Source organism: Peromyscus californicus, unplaced genomic scaffold (assembly GCF_007827085.1).
Source record: "Peromyscus californicus insignis strain IS unplaced genomic scaffold, ASM782708v3 Scaffold_21__1_contigs__length_65335640, whole genome shotgun sequence".
Lineage (NCBI taxonomy): Eukaryota > Metazoa > Chordata > Mammalia > Rodentia > Cricetidae > Peromyscus > Peromyscus californicus.
The window spans coordinates 42645314-42667321 of NW_026294514.1; the positions used below are offsets into that span (position 1 = coordinate 42645314).

Below are 22008 nucleotides of genomic sequence, written 5' to 3' on the forward strand. Positions count from 1 at the left end.
TGTTTGTGAGGGACCACGGAGCGTTGGGAAGGGATGGGTGCGGCCACCAACTTTCTTCAACACACTTGTATTTTTAGAGTGATCCATAACTACCTCTGAGACACAGTCTTTGAAAATAAGCCTGACACCTGCTTTGCACTTAACAAGCGGTATGCAGCAACCTCATCTGTCCGTATCTGATGAGCTTCTCAGAGTTCTAGTAAATATTCGAGAAACCCATCGCCAGAGCCATGGCATTGGCGTCATCTATACCTACTGGCATCGCTAATGATGTGGCTCCGTCCTGCAGCTGCTTACTGATGATGGCATAGTTTATTCACATCAGAGCTCTTGTTTTAAAGTGAGGCAGAATAGGAAGACAAGACAATGAAGAGACGGGAAAGGAAAAGAAGCCTCTTGCTCTTGAACTCAGAAACCTCAATACAGTTGACAAATCCAGAGTTCACTCTAGAAATTGTGTCTGTTTCCAAAAACTGCCTCCACCAAGAATGGTAAAACAGACCGCGCTCACTTGGGGCCTTGAGTTTATCTGTGACAGCACCTTTTCTCTTTCCTAAATCTGAACAATACACCCCATGAAACTACTCTACAATTTCATTTACCAAGGGAAATGCTTTAAGATTAAAAAAAAGGGAAATGAGCTTGTATATGTTTTTACTTCGTTTTTGAACTTTAACTTTTAAATTATAATGTAGCCCCAAATTTCTCTAGTCCTGCCTTGCCCAGCAGTCCAGATGAATCTCTCTTACCCATGGTCCCATAGCTGCTTATAAAATAATCAATTAATTACAAAATGTATGGCCTATGGCTTCAGCTTCTTGCTAGCTAGCATTTTCATCTTAAATTAACCCATTTCTATAAATCTGTATGTTGCCATGTGTTACCAGTCTGCTGGCATCTTGTTGCTCCTTCAGTGGCAGGCTCTCGTCTCTCCCATCTCTACCCTTCTCTCTGTATCTCTGCTTGGATTTCCCACCTGGCTGTAAGCTTTCTTGCCATAGGCCAAAACAGCTTTACTTATTATCCAATGGGAGCCACACATATTCACAGCATACAGAAAGACATTCCACAGCACTTTAATCTTCAACCCACTCTACAAAACACAATTTTGAATGCAAAGTATTCAATGTATTGAATCACATATGTAGCCAGAGTAGACACCTAACTGCTGCTTTATCTCTTGAGAGGGCCACACCCATGTCCCAGATGGGTTCCACCATTTTTCCTGGGAGCAACTGTCTCTACATGCCAGTGTGTAAATTATCTACTCTGCCTCATAGCCCCTTAATAACTCCCTAACTTTGCTTCTTCCTGACTTGTCCTGAAATTCTGTTCCACAGAACACTCAGGAGTCCAACTTTACCTGAGTGAAGATCTGTAAGGAGGAAGGGAACTCCTCGGGCTGGGGGTGACAGATAGTGATGGGCTGTATCTCTGCCACCATTGTAATAGATGTATTGTATGCCAACTTTTCTCTGAGATTTTGTGTAAATGTTGTGATTTAGCTTTGTCTTTTTTACTTAGAGGATATTATGTAGATAATAGCTAGATAAATAGATGATGGATGGATGGATGGATGGATAGATAGATAGATAGATGAAAGATGATGATCGATATCTTTTAAAAAACTATAAGACACCAAATTAGTTAATATGTATATGCATTCATGGATATGTACTTGTGTGTGGACATGCAAGCACATGTGTAGACATGTATGTACATACATGTGGAGGCCAGAGGTAAATGTTGGATATTTTCCTCGATTGCTCTCCAACTTATTCTTAGAAACAGAATCTCTCACTGAACTCAGTTCAGCAGTTTGGTGAGCCTGGCTTCCCAGTGAACTCTAGAGTTCATTCTTTCTCCCCACACCCTAATGTTGGCATTTCAGGCTTGCTGCCTTGCCTGGCTTTCCTTGTGGGTGCTGAGGATCTACACTTAGGTCCTTAAGGTCATGGGCCAAGCATTTACTGATTCTTCAGTCCTAAAAATTATCTTTTGACCTTTGGTGGGTTCCCCTCATCTACTATGTAGTTTCTTTGGATACTGTTGTGTGCGCATGCACAAATACTACACAGTTAAAGACATGTCAAAGGCAGCCACCTGTGCCTTTCAGCTGGTGTGGGGCTTAATAAAGATAATGTTTGTGTTTCACCTGTTTCTTCTAAGTGATGAAGAACTCTGAAAATAAAATGCTGTCATGGCAGGATGAGAGGCAGTAACCATTTTATTAAATGAAATTATTATTAATAGTTAGATCCATACGACCATTATCTTATCAAATGTCTCTCCACATTTTTCCTTAGCAGAGGACCCCAGGCCGTTGTAATTACAATGGAAATGATTTTGGGCTAGTTGAAATTTCTAAAACAAATTTCCTATATAAGCATGAAAAATGGCCTGCGCCCGCTTAATCATTACAAGGATTGCCTTCCTAGCGCTTTATTCTTGACAGCAGCTCATTTCTTGTCTCTCTGTGCAGACCCAGTTAACTTGAGGGTCACTGACAGGCACACACTCCGCTGCTGTGGGTGATGCAGCTCTGTTTGGCACAGGTATTTCTGTCCACACTTTCTTTCTGTTAATCTCATTATACCGTTGACTAAAGTTGGGTAGTAATTTTCCTGACAAGGATCCGCATCTCTTCTTCTCTGGCTGTTCCTCGGAGCCCATGTTCAGACACTCTCCTCTCTTGCACATTGTCTCAGAATCTGTGGAAGGCCATCTGAGGTGGAGCGTGTGCCCCTTCCTCATTAGCTCCTTTCTCAGTCTTGAGTAGCTGTGGAGCAGAGGGCAGAAAACAGGACCTCCTGTACCGGTTACTTCTTTTTCCTCCTTCCTGTTCCCCTTCCTGCCCATTGCCCAATGTCCGGGGCTTTAATAGAAACAAGGAACAGTTATGCTAGAAAAAGATGGCAGACAGAGGGACAGGAAACTAAAGTGAGCGTGACTGTGACAGAGCTTTGATTCTACAGATGTGGCCTTACATGCGTACTGCATACATGACAAGATGCGGGGCTGGTCACTTCAAGGGAACACAAAACAGGTTGAACGGGTTTTGCCCTAAAGAACATATAGCTTAGCACAGAATGAAGAGAACTCACCAGAATCACTGAGCTCAGGTGGAAAGTGGTAAGTCTTACGCAAGTGCTCTCAGAGTTTGGAGAGTGCACACTTGCTATGTGGTCAGAAGTCACAGGTCGTGCTGGAATTCCGTGGGTGTGAGCGATAGAGGAGATTTGAACTACAGAGAGGGGCTAGGGAAAGCTTCCTGGAGATGGAACAGGGGGGCAGGAAGGGGAACCTGCTTGGGGGGAAATCAGACATCTCCATTTCCGAGTCCAAGGGCGGTGGATGGCAAACGAGCAAGGAATAAAGTTTAAAAAGAGGTATGGGAAATAGTTCAAACGGCCTTGACTGCCGTCTGAAATACGCCTTGGGAAGCTCTCATGTTTGTGGTTTCAGTTTCAGTAAAGAGTGACCCAATTTGAGTTATTATTTAGGACATGGGTATGGCTGCAGCACATTGTAAAAACGATTAGATAAGATGTATATTTGGAAGGCAAAGGTTCAGAACTGGAGGTAAAGCAGGGGCCTAGGTGGAGGAACGAAGCAGCAATTAGAAAGGACGTGGCATCATTTGGCATTCTGGAAGTTGGCAGGCTTATCTATGTGTCAGGGGCCTCTTCTTCAGCCTGGGGCCGGAATAAATCTCTTTCGTATTGATCCCACCTCTGTGGGCCAAATGTTCTGTCTGTATGGCCAAGGTTCATTGACTTGCTCTGACTTTGAGTTCCTGTTGCGTTCTGGACACAGCATGTGAGCATCCTCTCTCAGATTTCCCCTGTAAGACTTCCTTTTATGCCTGTATATTCAGCAGTATTTTCCTGAATGTGGGGTGGAGCTCGGTGGTAGAGTGCTTCTACAGCATGAACACAGTCCTACACTCTCTGTGCTCGGTACACTTCTAAAGGGCCACATGTGTGTAGCTCTTGGGGCATGGAGAAGACACTTCCCATCCCAACATGAAGATTCTTTGTACATTTTGAGGCCCTCGGAGTATTGATACTTCTAGCAAGCATGTTTCATTTATTGAATGTATTCGCTTTCAAAAGAATTAGTGTTTGAATGGGTGTGATATGGGGTGGGAGGTGTGTGTGTGTCTTTGTGTACATCTGTGTGTGTCTGTGTTTGTGTGTGTTTATGTATCTGTATGTGTGTTTGTGTTTGTGTGTGTGTGATGTGTGTTGTGTATGTGTTGGCGTATGTATGGAGATCGGAGGCCAGCTTCAGGAGTTGGTTCTCTCCTACCCTGTGGGTCCCAGGGATCAAACTCAGGTCATCCGTTTAGGTGGCAAGTGCCTTTACCCACTGAGTCATCTCGCTGACCCTAAATATATTTATTTTTGGTAAAGTAATAAGAAATTGCAGAAGCAGAAAGGACTTGGGATGGGAGGGTTGTAAACAATACTCTGTGTAGGAAGCATTTATATTCTTCCTGCCACAGAAATCATTTTTAAGGGCTGAACATAGGCTAGACCGTGACCCAGAAGCATAAGCTCTGACAGAAAACGTGACTGACAACAGATGGTGATTTGAATACCTTCAGAATTTAGCTCGGTGTCTTGGGATCCCCCCACACCACACTCTTAACTAACTCATCCTCCGAAAAGCCTGAAGCAGCCGCTTAGATCCCTGTTATTGATTATGTACTTCATATGAAAGGTGCGCACGGCTGATGACTTGGTATTGACAAGTTGATTCCTCGTTTTATGACTTGATCGTGATTCAAGAAATTCAAACAGGAAGAAGAAAGTATTTCATCAGAATCGTAATAGTGTTAATAATTCTCTCAGAACTTTTAGAGTCCAGCTAGTGAGTGCAGAGTCTTTGATAAATCGTCCTCTCCACGGGGTGTCAGCCGCATCAATAAAGGGGAGCAATAACTGCCATGAAATTAGAACCAAAACGAGAGACAGAGAGTAGATTAATTTGAGGGGAAGATGTGCCTTTCAAACAACAGAGTATCTCAGTTGTGCATGAAAAACTACATACGCGATCATTACTTGGAAGTTGTGCACGCTCTGTTTGCCCTGCAGCGGAATCGGGGGCAGAGGGAAAGCTGTAAATTCAAAAGCATAATCAGGTTACACGGAGTGTGAGCACAGGTTATTCTCTGAGTTGTAATTGACTATTCCTAGGAAGAAAGACAATACTATGTAATTTAGATGAAAAATCTTCGGGTTGTCTTGCCATTACATATAATATTAAGGTACAACTAAAAACAAAGTAAATAAGACTGCAAAGAACTGTAATACTCTGAGCAACGAGACATGGATGATTGGTCTCACAACAATCTTTTAAGCCTGGATGTTCCTCTTTTTAAGGAAGAGAACAGAAAAATCCTGTACAAAGGGTCAAGAGGAAAAAGGCAAAACTTCGATGATGACTTCCACGTAGTCATAAAAATGCTAGTATGGAGTGATTGACACTAGCTCAGTTGACATTTAGACTTTCTTTTTAACCACTGCTCCTCCAAACTTTTGGAGGGGAGGATGTGTTCTCGGATGGTAGAGAAGGCAGAGTACTTCTGTAGTACACCACAAGGCCCTGGGTTTGAGCCCCAGACCTGTACGATCCCTGTGCAGGGCTGCATGTCTGTGGTCGTAGCACTTGGGGCGTGGAGGCAAGAGAACCTCAAGTTCAGGGTCATCCTGGACCACCAAAGGAGCCCAGGCAGCCTGGGATTCTAGCGCTTCAACAAGAGACATTCCCACCTCCATTCCCCTCGTGTGCCCATTGTTCCTGTTTCTTCCCTGCCGCCAGGGACCTGAAACCAAGAGGGGAGATTACGGTACTGGTTTGCCACTGGAGATCCATGAGCGTGCTGTGACAGTCCTCATGTGTTGCCTGGGTTAAGTTCAAATGCTGAACCCAGACACTCTTATCCCCCTGTTAAAGCGGCACCAACCCCTTTCCCCAAGGAAGACTTAAGCCAGGAGACTCGAGCACCCCCTGTTGGCAGTCAGGTGACGCAAGCACCCCCTGTTGGTAGTCAGGTGACGCGAGCACCCCCTGTTCGCAGTCAGATGTATCCCTTCAGTTCCTGCCCTGCTTTGGCTTTAACATTGGGAATCCCTGTCTGCTGGAATGATAGCCTTTCTTTTCAGGAAGCTCTCTAATCTCCTTCCATACCCTTCTTTGTGGAACCTGTGGGTTCCTACCTGGTTATTCTCAAGGCCAATTCCATTATTCTCTGTGGCTTGGTGTTTATTTTATCTAACTCACAATGTTCTACCTGGGGCAATGCCTATCACAGCACAAAGCCTTGCCTCCAAGGCTCCTCCTATACTGTTACCAGCCCTGACTGGGCTCCAAAAGCAAAGTTATTCCGTACTCACAAAACCTTCTCTGCCTGACACCCTGGTACATGCTTTCTACCTGTCTGTGGACATCTCTCAGACCGCTCATTGCTGCCTCTGGCATGGAGCCTTTCCGACTCTGTTCCCTACACTGCACCAAGTAGGTTCTGGAGCTTGTGGGCGTTTACCACCGTTTCCTGTGTTGTTGACAGTGACCAGATCTCTGTCATGAGGGCTCAGTGATCTGCCTCCTCTAATTCCCCTTAGTCACAGGACCTGGTGCAGAAGAGGGACTTACTATAGAGGCATTGATTTGAACCCTGGGTCACAGGAACAAACGTGTATTCTGCTGCCCTGTGGCTGTTGTATGTAGGTGATGTGGGACAACCGGGAAAGGCATCTACACTTCCAGTGGTCACCAATCATCCCTCTGCCACCTTGGAAAATAGCTCCAAATGTTCATTCCACTCTGTGCCTCACTCCTCCTCCTCTTCCTTCACTCTGGTTGTGAGGTGGGAAGAAATCCTCAAGCTTCATGTGCTTTGGGGTATGTCACAGCCCCAGCCACCATCTTTCCCCAGTCTTCTCCTCTCCCAGATTTCTCAGCTGTCAGCGTCAGGGCTAGCTTCACCCCACATCCCCTCCCACCGCTTTCCTTCCTGCCTCTACCCCTTGCCATCCTTAGTCACCTGCCCTGTTCTCTGTCGTTAAGCTCAGGGCTCAGCTCTCACCTTTGACCACCTGCAAAGCCTGTGCTGCAGGGGTCTCCAGCCTCTTCCATGGACCCTCCCTGCCCCACACTCTTCCTGCCTTTTCTCCCACCTCTGACTAACCTTCTTACCTCATCTTCTTCCCAACCCCTCTGGCTGCTTTCCTCACAGGCAATCAAGCCATTAGTGGAGACCATTTCAGTGTTACACTCCAAGACCTCTTCCACATCTGCCAGCCATCAGCTGCTCCTCCTGCTCCTCAGTACACAGTGACTGCTTCCTGGTCTGGGCCAGTCCCACCTCCTGGATACTTACCCCGACCTTTGACTCTTCTAAGACATCATGGCATTTCTTTCTCCCCTCCCCCACCCCTGCATCCTTGACTTTTGCTTTTGTTTATCATTAGCATTTGGCCTCAGGGATGCTATCGTCCTCCTCATCTTTAATTCATGAGAGATAACATCTCACAATCCCCTCATCTCTCACTGAGCATGCTGCAGAGACATTCCCTCTTAACCTTTGCTCACCTTGATGACCTCCTCCTGGCCGATTCCTCTCCACACTACCCTGGCTGGCTCACCTCTCAGTCTTCATCTTCTCAGTGGCCCTGTGTAGACTTGTGGCTTTCCACACTATCGTTTTTATGGCATTCCCTGAGTTGGTATCTCATACCCAGAGATCTCACCTGTCCCAGCTGCCACTTGGTCTCTCCTTTGGATGTCATTAGCGCGGCATCCTAAGGAGTCTACCACTAAGCTCCTGCTGTCCCTGTCTGAACCTGCTTTACCCACTGTCAATTTCAGTCAATGACCTTCAGGTCTTCTGTAATGACTTCCAGGAACCTGTGTGTTGGTTGTCCTGACCTACTGAAGTTCATTGGCAAATACCCTGGAAATATAGGAAGTTGAACAAAGCATCACCGTCTCTACTGCTTCCATCATAGAATCAGTGTGGATTGTTGCCATAACCTTGCTCTTGATGTCTGTGTTTCCACTATGGATGTCTTACAGCCTTCTCTGCAGCCAAGATAGGGCTGTTAAATATAAACCAGATTCTATCTCCTCCACTCAGAATCCTGCTGTGGGCCCCATCTGAAGCAGAATTCTTCCTACTATTTGTTGAAGTGACCCCCACACACCAGTGCCATGGGCCATTTTCCCGGTTTGCTACACTCCATTCCTACCCAGTGATGCAGTTTCACCTTACATGAGGTCAGGAGGGTAAAGCCATGCCTCGCTCTCATTCCTCCTGCTCGTCTCTCCAATGGATGCTATTGTCTTAGTAATTTCTTCTTAGTTCTCACTACTTGGCCATCACCCTACCAGGCCTAGCACCAAGAAACGTGTGGCCCACAGACCTTGTTCAAATACTTTTCTATATTTGCCCAATGGAATATAAATTCTGTGCTCCTTTTTTTTGTCCATATGCTAACTGCTATGTTCCTAATATACAGTAAGAAATGTAGCAAAGTGTCAGGAAACCACTTATTAAATAAATGAAGAATATTGGTGATATTTTCTTCTGTGTTCACAGTTGCCCTAGCAGTAATCAGCTAAAGATTCCTTGTGGTGTTGTTATACCAGGCTATCCCCCCTCAGCTTTTCCCAGCCTGGCAAAGGGAAGCCATTCCAAGCACTATGGACAGGGTGGTCAGGAGCTCAGGTCATCAGCATTGGCCTTCATGGCCTCCTGGGAAAACCTATACAGCCAGTTCAGTAGTCAAAATTGGGTCCAGACCTAAAGCCAGTGGCTGAGCACATCATGTTCTTGGTCTGGCATGCTGCTGTGATTTAATTTAAAATTTAACATTAAGCACCAGGCCAGAACTCTGTTTTCTGCCAATTTGAAACTAGTCAGATGCTGTACTGGACAGACATTCCCTGGCTTCTGAGTTTCTCTTTTTCTTCCTACTAGAAATTGTATCGGAGACCTTTAATGATGGTGTTTAAATGTACCTTTCTGTTTTCATCGATAAAAATAGTCAATGCCATTACATTCATAGATGTAGGGTATCTTAGTCACTGTGCTATTGCTGTGAAGAGACACCATGACCAAGGCAACTCTTAGAAATCATTTAATTGGGGACTGACTTACAGTTTCAGAGCTTTAGTCCATTGTCATCATGGCTTGGAGCCCAGCAGTATGCAAGCAAGTGCTGGAGCCATAGCTGAGAACTACATCATGATCCATAGGCCAAGAAAGAGAGAGACTGGATGTAGCGTGGGCTTTTGAAACCTCAAAGCCCATCCCCAGTGACACACCTCCTCCAACAAGGCCACACCTCCTAATCCTTCTAATCCTATCAAAGAATTCCACTTCCCTGATGACTAAGAGGGATCAAATATATGAGCCTATGGGGACTATTTTTATTCAAACCCACATAGGGTAAAAAGGAAATGGGAACAACCCAATGTGATTGACCTAATCCTGTGTTTCCAAATAAATGAGAGAGGGAAGAAGATCACCCACTCTAAGGGGAACCCACACAGACGCTGGTTTCTGGAAGGGCACAGGGGCCTCATACTATGTAATGAAGGCAGGACCTGCCTGTTCTGAGAGGCAGCCCAGCATCATGGATACCCCCTCATCAGGCTGGTGGAAGCTAGTACCCACCTAATCTTGACTTGGTGTTTAAGTTTTTCTGCTTCTCCTAGAAGCCCACAAACAAGCACCTGTGTTAGCCAGGTGGGTGGTCCCAGGCAGACCTCCACCTCCTTAGGGGTCATTGTTCTGTTTCACATGATAGCAACCATGATCATGTTGCTGCAGGGCCACTCAGGGCTCCAGAACATTTCATTTTCTTGACCTGCGAGGAGCCCTAAGGAGGGGGATATTGAGCTTCTGCTGGGTTGCATAACAGTGTCCTTTCGTGCTTCCCTAAAAGGACAAAGGCTGGGTGAGCAGCAATCTTTGCCCTGGAAAGGAATACCCATTCAAAGCTGCATCACAACCTAGGTAATGCTCAAGGAAAAATACCTGGTTACTTGGTTGGCGGAAGCAAGCACATACCTATTAGTGGCCCTCTCTTTTCTTAGAACTTACAATGTGTGGGTCAGATCGTCTTCTTTTTTTTTTTAATGTGAGAATTTTTTAAACTGAAATAATTTTTTTCCTAAATTCTTTCTTTTTCAGTTGGTGTATTTACTATTTACACCTCCACCCCCCCCAAAAAAAAGAACTTTAAAATCATTTTGCTCTATTGAAAATATATTTGGAGAACTAGTAACCACTAGCTAGCAAAATAAATAAAAATGGCTGCCAGCATGCCAACATTTGAAAGAAAAAAGATTATTTTGCAAATTACACATTTAAAATTGGAAATCCAATAAAAATAGAAATGGTTGGACCTCCGTTTCTGAATTTGCAGGTTACTTTTTGCGTTCATAAAGTTTTTATCCTCTTATCAAGTATGCATTTTTCCATAGATTTTTTTTTTCCAAAACAATGTATTTAATGTAACAGTTTCTTCTGCATCAGCCACCTGGTGCTGCCCCCCCACTCCGCCCCCAGGTCTAAGGCAGTGAGTGTTCTTCAGATGTAATTACTATGAAATAATTATCATTAATACTTAACATTTCACTAGACAGCAGGTTTGAGGGCTACCCATCAAAGAAAAAAGAAGAGGATTTCCTGTCCTTTTGACATTGTCAGAAATAAAATAAATAAATAATTAATAATAATAATAATAATAATAATAATAATAATAATAAATAGTCATCGGAAGTTCCTCCTAAAGGCTTTTACTTACAATGTGCATCATTGTCAATAAGGAAGGAAGGTGCATGGCTAGAAGGCTCCTTTTTATTAAAAGCCAGTAACTGAAGCTGGCCCTAAGAAGCAGTAGACAGGACACCTGGGATGGTCACCCTCCCTTTGTAGGAGAAAAGCGTATGAGGGTGGCCTGGGGTCTTCCATCTCTTGTCTCTCCTCTAATCTACACCCAGCTTCACCAGGCCAGGTTACAGCCGTGTTCTCTCGAATGAAAATTGTAATATGAGTGTAGTTGGAGAGAAGCAGAGTCCATATGCTTCCAAAGGATTGAGGAAACCCGGCAGCTGTGGCTCACCTCGCCTGTTCCCCAAAAGGATGCCTGCTAAGCTGTGCATGTGGGCACAGAGGCAGGACCAGTACAGTTTTTCAAGCACAGAGGGACACGTTGGTGGAAAACACACTGGAAAGGGAGAAAGAGCAGGCACAGACTCTCACTCTTCATTACATTTTGACCAACAAAAATGGAAAAAGATCCTAGGACGAGAAGTTTGCACATAACATTGCTCCATTTAGGAAGGGTGGTGCCGTGGTCCAAACACCAAAGGCCATCACATCCTGATGAGGCCAGGAGAAACCTCTATTCAAAAGTAGATGCTGTTGAATGAATTGGACATTACACTCCTAATATTCTTGGTCCTGAACTCATTTAGCAGAGGAAATGGATATTTCATCAACATAGATTTGACATTCTATCACATTATACCGTCAGCGGGACAAACGGTGTGTTGGAAACCGGCACACAAGCGAGCCGAGACGTGGCCACCACTCTGAGGCCCTGGTTATCTCATTTAAACAGATATGAACCGTGGGTGCCGGTGGCGTGATCACCAGCTGCTGCCCACTTTGTGAATAAATTGCTTAGAAGGATCCTTTTGCTTCCCAGATGTGACCTAGATTCAGATTTCCAAAGGCGGGAGGTCTCTATTGTGTTTTTTTTTTTTAAAAAAAAAAAAAAAAAAAAAAAACAATGGCTGGTAGGAAAGCATGGTAAATGAGCTTATCTCACTTTTCCAGGTGTTTGGGCTAATATGTGATGGAATTGTTGCTTCATTTATGAAAAATAATTGAGGAAAATGCTCGAGCAAATCAAATTTGGATAAAGGCTTAGGGATAGCGAGTGTACTGTTAGCAAGTTTTTAAATGGAAGGAAGAATGAACGGGAGCCAGCATAGATAATAAGAATATTTAAAAGTGCGTTTGAGAAGTCTCTTAGAAAAGGGTCAGACGTGGGTGTGCTGTGGAGAGTGAATGCTGAACAACAAGAGCAATTACAATGCTTTCAGCACCTAGGAAAGCTGCTTAAAAAAAAGAAAAAAGAAATCAAAGCCTGTTGGTCTGCTGGCTCTGATAAGTTGTATTATTCTGTTAAATGCAAGGGGGCGAAATTTAAATGTAATGTCTTTATTCTGTCTTACCCACTTGCTCTCCTTTTCATCTCCAGGGGCCGTTACCCCAAAGCCAGTCCCTGAACCTGAGAAACAAACAGACCACACAGTTAAAATCGCCGGAGTGATTGCGGGCATCTTGCTGTTCGTTATCATATTTCTGGGAGTTGTGCTGGTGATGAAGAAGAGGTGAGCTTGTAGCTGGGTGCCCAATGTGGAGCTGTTCGTCATTGTCTGCCAGGTCACTTTGTGGGTATGATAAGATCCAGTTGCTGGGTAGGCCATGGTGGCCAAGACACAGCTGTGACTGTGATTGTGAACATTTTTAATCATGTAGCATTTGCAGTTAGGGGGCAGAAATTTAGAGTAAATGCTTGGAGATTTTGTGAATATAAAAAGCATATCATGCCAAAAGAAATAGAAGAACTTTATTTCTTCCCATGGGATAATATAAAAAGCTATGTGAAATTGTTTTATCTCCTGACAAGTGTTTGGTCCTAATGACTGACTTCTTGTACTTGATGCTCCCAAGCATGTGAGGAGGAAGATTGCCCTCCATTATAATGAAAACTGTGAGGATGAATTCCTTGAGCCAATGTTCTACTTTGGTATCATGCTTGGAGCAGTTAATCAGTACTGTACCCCACAAGAAAACAATCTCAAAGATCAGCCCCAAAGTAAAAAACAAACAAACAAACAAACAAACAAAAAAACGAAACAGGGCATCCACATGTGAAGGACTAATTCGTTGGAGCCAGTTCAGGGTTATGATATGGTTCTGTCTGGCTAAGGGATCGTTCATTGGTGGAAGAGATGAGGAACTCTGGCTACGGTAAGTGATTCTTTTCTTCCCTAGATGGAAAATATTCGGTGTCTGCTTTTGTGTGAGCAAGTTTTTAAAAACCCAACTTAATAATAAAGTCTTCAATTTATATAAAATGACAAACGAAAATATAGATGGTCAGAAGCAGTGGGATAAATGGTCCCAAACAGAGGAAGTGCAGGAGGCTTGCTGCTTCCCTCTGCGGTTAGGAGCAGTTGAAGCCATGGATTGGGGGTGTGGTCACGGACTGAGGAGGTGAAGCAGACCCAGAGTCAGATGGTGAAGGTTATGTGGCCGTGGAAGGAGGCTGGACTCCATCATGAAGTCTAGCTGACGGTGGTATCAGCTAAGTTTTGTGTGCAGATGTGAGTGTGGTAAGGAGGAAAGCTCTTGTACAGAGACTGATTGAATGGAGAGGGAGTAACAGGAGATAAATTTTCAATTTGGAGGGAGAAGGAAAAGTCTAGAAGAAGCCTAGTTGTTCTTGCAGCAAGGCGGTGGTGATGATGCCACCGTTCACCCGAATGTGGAGCAGAGAAGGACTAGAAGACACCTTATAGCAGAAAGAAGAGTTCAGCTCAGGACACTTGGAATTCAGGGTTCTGTGACATGGATGTACTCCCAGGGTGTACATCCCTAGTACATGGATGTGCCTTATGAACTAGAAATAATCATTCTGACGCTAGAGCCCTTCAGTGTGAGCTTGTAGAGTCCAAGGAACATCTCAAGGGAAAATAAGCCTTGTGTTTGAGCAATATATAAGTGAGTTCACATCCAAGCACGTGGACCCAGCCAACAACGTTGTCTTGCTCTTTCCGTGTGTCCTTTGTCCCTGTCAGATGTCCTTTGTCCTACCCTTCCTCTTCCTACCCCATTGTTCTCTTCATTTTTTTATTTCTTTTGTGTGCTTGTTTTGTTTTGTGAAACAGGGTTTCACTCTATAGCCCCAGCTGGCCTTGAACTCAAGATCTTGCATCCATCCCTTGGGTGCTGGGATTGTAGGCATGAGCTACCTACCACGCTTAGCCTTATTTGTCTTTAGGTCTTTATTTCTCTTTCTTCTTCCCCACATTTCATGCTATTTTTATTTTGGTGTATCTCTTTTTTTCTTGTCCCTCATCGCTTATATTTTTTTTTCTGGGTGATCTTTGCTTGCTCCTCACCTCAACATTTATGTAGATATCTATGTGGGGATATCAGTGGTTTTGTATTGTTTTTAACATGCACCAAGGAAAATCTCAAGTAACAATAGGTCCTTTATGCCTAATTATTCAAACTGAAGATTTCTGAGACTTAGTTTAAATTCTTAGACTATATTGGAGCTTTGTGTCATCCAGCAAGCTCTCTGTGAGGAACAGCTTGAAATGTAGTAATCCGGTTGCCCTCGTGACCTCAGCTAAATGATAACTAATCCTCCAAGGGTCTTTCTCTGCTGGATTGTTCATTTTTCTACCTGGGTCTCTTAGGTAGACACAGGGTTGATACCATAAATTATGCATGGAAAGAGATTGCCTCTGGTAACATATGGCCTTGATACAATTTTAGACCAAAGACCCATAAGTCACGTCAGATTTTACATGATTATTTACTACACAGTAATCTTAACAGGGCTGTCTGCACAGCATGCATTGCTGTATTGGCCTTCTCTGAAACAGAGACTGTGTTCTCCATAAGACAAATTAGTCAACACACTCTGCCTGTAAATGCGACACTTTAAAATGTAGGCTTGTGCTACACGTGATAGAAATCCTTAAAACTTGGAATTGTTCAGGGTTTTTCTGCCGAAATTCAAGTTTAAATTTTACAAGCACCATTTTTAGACAGAATAGTTAAAGCGGTGCATGAATCATGCATCGGTTGCCAGAGTTTCACTGGTGTGTAACAAGCATGTTTCATTATTTAAGCTACCCAGTAGGCCTTCCAAACATCCTCTTTGTTCCGTCACTTTAAGCCCTGTGATGTTGGTCCCTGAGCAGCTGATCTTTCAGCCACATTTCTCATTGTCCCACAGAAAGTCTTCAATAAATAAGGAGACGCCAGCAGGGAATGAGGAAAGAGAATGAAAGAGAGAGAAGGAAAAGAATGGCCTTGGGTGTGGACTTCTACACAGAACTGGCTACTTTTTCTAGGTAGAAATTAATATTATCAAACTTCGTAGAGTTTTCTGTTTGTGCTACTAGCCTGGCTTTCCTCTACTCATGGATTTATTTATTACTATCTACATATTTACCTATCTACCTATCATCCATCCATCTATCACCTATCTATCGATCATCTATTTACCAACTGTCTTGGGGTTCCTGTTGCTGTGAAGAGACACCATGGCAAATCTTATAAAGGAGAACATTTAATTGAGGTGATGGCTTACAGTTTCAGAGATTTAATCCATTATCATCATGGCGGGGAGCATGGCGTCTGGGAGTATGGCGGCATGCAGGCAGACATGTTGCTGGAGAAGGAGCTGAGGATTCTATATCTTGATCCAAAGGCAACAGGAAGTGAACTGACTCACTGGGCGTGACTTGAGCATATGTGAGACCTCAAAGCCCACCTCCACAGTAACACACTTCCTCCAGCAAGGCCCTACCTACTCCAGCAAGCCCACAGCTCCTAACACTGTCACTCCCTTTGGGGGCCATTTTCTTTCAAACCACCATACCTACCTACATGCCTTCCTATCTGGGAGGGTATATTCATGGCCATAGCACAAGAGAAAGTAGGAAGTTGAAACTAATTTATCAATATTTCTGATAGTGCTGCTGGAAATGGGTACGGCAAAGGATGAGCTCATTGTCTGTCCATGCTCAGCACTCCAAGCTAGTCAGCCTGGAGCTAGGCATGGGTCTGGCAAATCTCAGCACCGGTGCATGCCTTAGCATTTCCATAAGGAGGCATGGTTAGTTACTAACTGGGTGAACATCATTTTGCCTTCTGAAAGGACAGTCCTGTGAAACAATCTTTGCTGAAGAAACGTTAAGCCAATCCATTCGTGGAACACTTTAGCATATTGGCGATAGTAACCAAAAGCAGACATGGCCGTGGGGGGGTGTGTTACAATGCTCTATGACTCTCACAAATCTGTTAGGCTTTGCCTGGACTAATGATATGAAAGCTTTACAAAAAAACAAAACAAACAAACAAACAAAAAACCTTTGGTAAGGCCCAAAGGTTTATTTTATCTGTGGGCAAATCAGTGTCTTCCGTCCCTGTCCCACCTGGCATGTGCCTCTGACGTCGCGGTGCTGGGGCAGCAAATGCTGCAGAAGGCTGTAAGGTGAACTTCTAGAAAATGAAAGCTTTATGCAGAGCCTCATGGCAGCACGCTCTCATAATTAATTTACAATAATGCAAATGAGAGGGTTTTTTTTTTTTACCGTATTTTATCTACATCTAATTTGGTGCATTTGTGTAAATAAAAATACCTGCATTTTCAACATTTCCCATAAGGAATAATTTATCTCAATAACAGTTTGACAGACTTTAGTGTATCACCGCTGTCGATTTTACTGTGATTAATTATATTTGCTGTTGTTTCTAAAATTGCTGTAGATCTTACATAAGTTTGAGAGCATTTGTATTAATTATAATTATATTCCTGTCTAAGCCACCATGGTACATAGCAATCTTAACAGTTGTGACTGTTGAAACATAATTAAAGAGATATGAATTATTATGTAAGATAGCAAGCAGAAGCTATTCTTTATGGCAGTGCCTGTTACGGATACACATAACTATCTTGATGCTGAAATGCATACCCCTGTCACCTGTCTATGATACATTTTACAAATGAAGCGAGCTATTAAACATTTAGTGCCCATTCTATTGCATTGAAGCAATGCTAGTACTACTGAGAAGAAATCTGCCATAAAAAAAAAAATGGGAAATATTTCTGAAGACATCATGAAACAAAAAAGATAAGAGGGAAAATTTGATGAAAACCCTCTTTTCAAAGAGACGCCTGATGTGTGTGGCTGGAGGCAAGCTGATGTTTGTTGACTCTGGTTACCCTGTTCTGCCTTTTTACACCCCTAACTGTAGCTCAGTGTGACCTGGATGTGGGAAATACCTTAAGTGTGATGCTTAATTCAAATCCCAGTTTCAAAAAAAATCACACATTATGCAAGGACATGGCGAAGTATGTACGTCGATTCTTTATTTCTCAGTGGCATATAAAATATGTGCATTTAGCATGGACTCATCTAAATAAAGACAAGATATAGAGACCATTGTACTCTAGCACATGAATCGGCATCCTTGCCCCAGGATGGATGTGCACAGGAGTGTGTTTAGCTGGGTCTGTTGATCACCTCCTGTCCTCCGGGTTTCCTGGAAGGTCAAAGGAAAGCCATTCTTCACCACCTAGGATTCATTATGCAGAAGACCCTGCTTAGTCAGTGGGAGGGCTGGGTAAGGCAAAAACCTCTCTCTGCAGAGGCTGAGTGGGCCTAGGTGGCTGAGGCATCAGTGTTGAGGTGCCTGGGGAAGACTCTTGAATCTCAGCAGGTTCTACATAGACTTGGCTGTGGCCTTACATATGATACTTTAGGAATCAAAACCTGCCAGAACAGACCCAGTGGCCCACCTGCCAGGTGGGGACCGATGTCCTCAGTGTGTACTTGAAGTGAGGCCCAAGCCCGCCTTCAGTCCTGCTCTTCCAACTGGCACAGTCCCAGGAGGTTGGGACAGGCTTCTGAATGACCTTAGTGCTGGGCCCTCATGCCACTATGAGGCCAGGCACCTCAGGGTAACCATTGTCCTAATTCCTGGTGTTATGGCCAAGCACTCTCCAGCTCAGCCCACTTTTATCCATCCATTAGCATAGGTTATGCGTGAAAACGTAATTCCCTGCACCTTACCTCTGAAGCCGCATGCAGCCAAGGATGTTAAGAGAAAACGTGACTGTTCTTCACAGTGGCTGTCTCCAGATCCACTGACTCTTCAGTCCTTCCACTGTCTGCATTGTCTAGAGAGCATGTGACTATCGGGGCTGACATGGCCTCACCTCCTATTAGTATGAGAGAGCACACCAAGGCTGTGGAAACAGGACATTTTATTTAGTATGGTTGTTGAAATGTGGGTCTCAGAGAGTCCCAGAAGTCAAATTTCATGAAACCATTTCATTTCTTTCTCATTTTATTTTAGATTAATAAGTAAAAATAGCCATGGATAATGCTCAAAATAGAAGAAAACTGCGTACAATAAAAAAAAAAAAAAATAGGCCAGTTTCCAGTTTGACTGTAAGTTGCATCCGTGATCCTTGTGGCATGAATTTTTAGCATAAATCTGAATTTCTTTTTTTTTTTTTTTTTTTTTTTGGTTTTTCGAGACAGGGTTTCTCTGTGTAGCTTTGCGCCTCTCCTGGAACTCACTTGGTAGCTCAGGCTGGCCTCGAACTCACAGAGATCCGCCTGGCTCTGCCTCCCGAGTGCTGGAATTAAAGGCGTGCGCCACCACCACCCGGCCTGAATTTCTTTTTAATAGGAAATGGAGTTACAAATGGAATCTTTCACGTATGTCCATGTATAGTATGGGTTTTCAAAAGGGTGAAGACCTACTGTGTTAATTAGAGGACCCTTTGTTGTTGTTTGGATGGTTTGAACAATGGCAGCAGTGTAAGATGAAACGCCATGTTGCCCCGTAGACTGTGCATCTACTGAAAGAAGTTCAGGGCATTGTTATTTTCATACCCCCTCAAGCTGTGCGAACACTGCTCAGGTGGCGCTGGCATGAAGCTGTTCTTATAGATCTTACTGCAACAAGTGAAAATGGACTGAGTTCTAAATATACTTCTCCTTTGTAAAAACAAAGCAAGGACAAACATCCAAAAGATGCCTGAGGTCATACTTCCCTACGAATGACCCATTTTCTCCTGGGCCTCACAAGTTTCCTACATGAATTACGTTCCTCTGACATTGGACGCAGCACCTGCCTGAGTGCCCAGTTCCAATGCAGACACCTGGAGTTTGTGCCTTCCTCCATCCTGACCTTGTTTCCACACTGGTGTCCACTCTCCTCAAGGCCACACTAGGGAGGGTGGAGTCCTCTGTTTCCTGGGAGATGGCAGCATGGTGGGGCTGTGAGTCATCTCTGGTAGCCATGCTTGGCAGCTAGCCTTACATCCGTCACAGTGCTTTGTCCAGAGCAAGTGTGCAGCATGCCCCCTCATTAAAGGCAAGCAGAGTACTTCTCTAATCCAAGCCTGCAGAGTAGAGTATTTGCTGGTATGTGCGAGGCTCTGGCTTCCTTCACTGGTACTACAAACAGACATAGTGCAAGCCTTTGAATTGTTTGGGCATTTAAAAACATGAGGAGCCAGGCGGTGGTGGTGCACGCCTTTAATCCCAGCAATCGGGAGGCAGAGGCAGGTAGATCTCTGTGAGTTCAAGACCAGCCTGTTCTACAAAGCAAGTTCCAGGAAAGGCGCAAAACTACACAGAGAAACCCTGTCTCGAAAAACAAAAAAAAACAAATAAACAAAAAACTTGAACATGATGCTTGTTTTAACATCAGATATACTAAAAACCTAGGGAATGTAAGTCTCATAGTATCATATTTGGTTAACTTTCCTATAATATAAATATTCTAATGGACAGAGTCCCCACTTGGAAGGACTGTTTTAAAACTTGACTATAATTCTTTGCATTCTTAATTTAAAATTTGAAAACGATAGATTTGAATGGATATATACTTAATTTCATATATGGCTTAATTAAAAAGTAAATGGCCTAGTCCATAATAGTTAAACTATCATTTATTTGTTAAGTTTGTATTGCATGTGTTTTAACTGATAGGCAGTAAGGATACATGTTATGGAGCACAGTGCATGGTTCACTATGTGTCTAGGATGTGCAGTGATCAAGTCAGAGTAACTGACATAGACTTCACCTCAGATCTGTGTCTTTTCTTTCTTGGGAACGTTCAGAGTACGCTTTACATTCACTTAACCGGTGTCAACAATAGTCAACAACAGTTTTCCTACCCTGGTACAGAATGTTGGATGCCCCGCCCCCCCCCCCCCCCCCACCTCTGCACCATGTGCCTTGTGTCCTCCTGCCCTCCTCCAGCCCTTGCTTAGGCTCTGGGAACAGCTACTTGACTTTCATGCCACCTTTGAAACACACTTTTATAAATAGCTTATTGTTTTCCTTTTTGTTCACAAGTGACGTGAATTTAGATTTAAAAATGAATAAACAAATGGGAGAATGAATTTTTCTCTATACTGTAGGCATGGATCTTAAATTAAAATATTAGCTTTTCCAGGTCTCCTATTCAGTGCCTTTACAATGGAAAAGTCTAGATTTCTGTCTGTGGTAGCAATCACTCTGGGATTCATTAAGGCTTCTCACCCTCTGGACAGCCTTGCTAACCACCTACCACTTTATTGTTACAGGCTCCTGTTCCCTAGACCGTGTTTAATAATGAATTTGTGCCAGACTTTGGCTCATTGACCCTATATTCAAAAGAAATATTAATAAAAACAAATTTAGGAAGAAGACATTTACTGAAATGCTTAGTAGCAAAATGTCTTATATCTATGACCTTGTGATCTGCATAGTCCTTCACTGCTTTTGGCTGACACAGACATGTGGAGCCCTCATGTCATGTCCAATGTGCCCACTATCACAGTGTCGCTGCCTTCCCTCAACCAGCTCCAACTTCTCTTAACCACTGACTGTGCCCCACAGTCTGCCCCTGTGACCAGGCCAGGTCACTCCACCTCAGTTCCCTGTCTGTCAACTGCTCACATGCCTTAGCCGAATACACTTCGTCTAGGATCAAATGAATTCTCTGCTCTTACAATGGTTTTGCAGGTTCTTAGGCTCCAAGAACTGATCCATTTGAATTTTCAAACAATTCTAATTCTCATCCCTAAGATCAGATTTGTTGTGTTTTTTTTTAAAGCTGGAATTCTATAGAGTCCTAACATGATTCATGAAACTTGACCCCCTTCTGGCTTAGGCAGAGCTTCTTGACGGTCTCTTCAAGGAGCGACATACTTGCCAATCCTTAGCTGGCCAGTTATGAGACCAGGCTGTATCATCCCAAGTAGTTGACAGTGCCCTTTGCCTTATAAAACTCTGTTGCCCAAGTTATTAGAGACGCTCCTCCAGAGAGGTCAGCCTAGTGTGGGCAACCGTGTTCCAAAAGAACATGGTATGAATAATAGCGCCCAGTCTGAAGTTGTAAGTATCTAAGTAAAAGGACAATTCCTTAGTAGAGGGAGAAGCGCTGCATGGGGAGAGCGCTTGATGAATGAGGACCATTAAGAAGTTCACTGTTTCAAAGGTCAGAATTATAGATCCGATTACGTGCAGAGCAACACTGCTCATTGATTTGGGGGGCCCTATTCTGAACATGAGACACAGGGGACGTTGCTCATAGTTTTCTTAAATACCATGTGTCCCGTGATTTATAAAATTTGAATTCTCCAGAATGTCTTTAATTACCATCCTGACCACTGCATTAGCTTCAGCCTCTTTAGTTCAGTCGAGGGCACTCAGCAATCACTTCTCCTTCAGACAGTGTGCTTCTAATTTGGGTGATACTACGTGAAGAACTTTCAACAATTTAACAGGAGCTCTGAACAAATAACAAATCAAATTAAGCTAAGGTAAATGAAATAGCTCTGATGAAAGAGCCATAAATTAAGAGACAAACTAAGCAGAATGAGGGAAAAAACAAATTAAAATAGATTTTTTTGGACTCTGAAATGTTTATCACCGTAGCTGGAGGACTCCATCGGATGAGGCTGTTAGCCAGGAAGTCTCTTACCTAGTTCATTTTTGTGCCTTGGCCAAACTCCTTTTTTGAGGTGTGCCTCCAATGCTTAAGGTGCTACACTGGGGCTCCACAGTGCAGCCTTCCATTCTTAATTATAAAAGGGAGTCTTTCTAGGTTATGGCACAGAAAGAGTTGAAGGGTCTTCAAGGCTGACTTACATACCCATGCTCACAGCA

At 43.6% G+C, this 22008-nt stretch overlaps 1 protein-coding gene across 11 annotated transcripts in view; it reads left to right on the plus strand.

Moving 5' to 3' along the window:
• Positions 1–22008, plus strand: part of Ptprm (protein tyrosine phosphatase receptor type M) — a 715625-nt gene that overhangs the window by 482714 nt on the left and 210903 nt on the right. For all 11 annotated transcript variants that reach the window (XM_052750180.1, XM_052750177.1, XM_052750181.1 and 8 more), the window contains one exon: positions 12285–12417. In XM_052750180.1, the coding sequence (XP_052606140.1) occupies positions 12285–12417 (133 nt within the window). The remainder of the gene's footprint in view (positions 1–12284; positions 12418–22008) is intronic.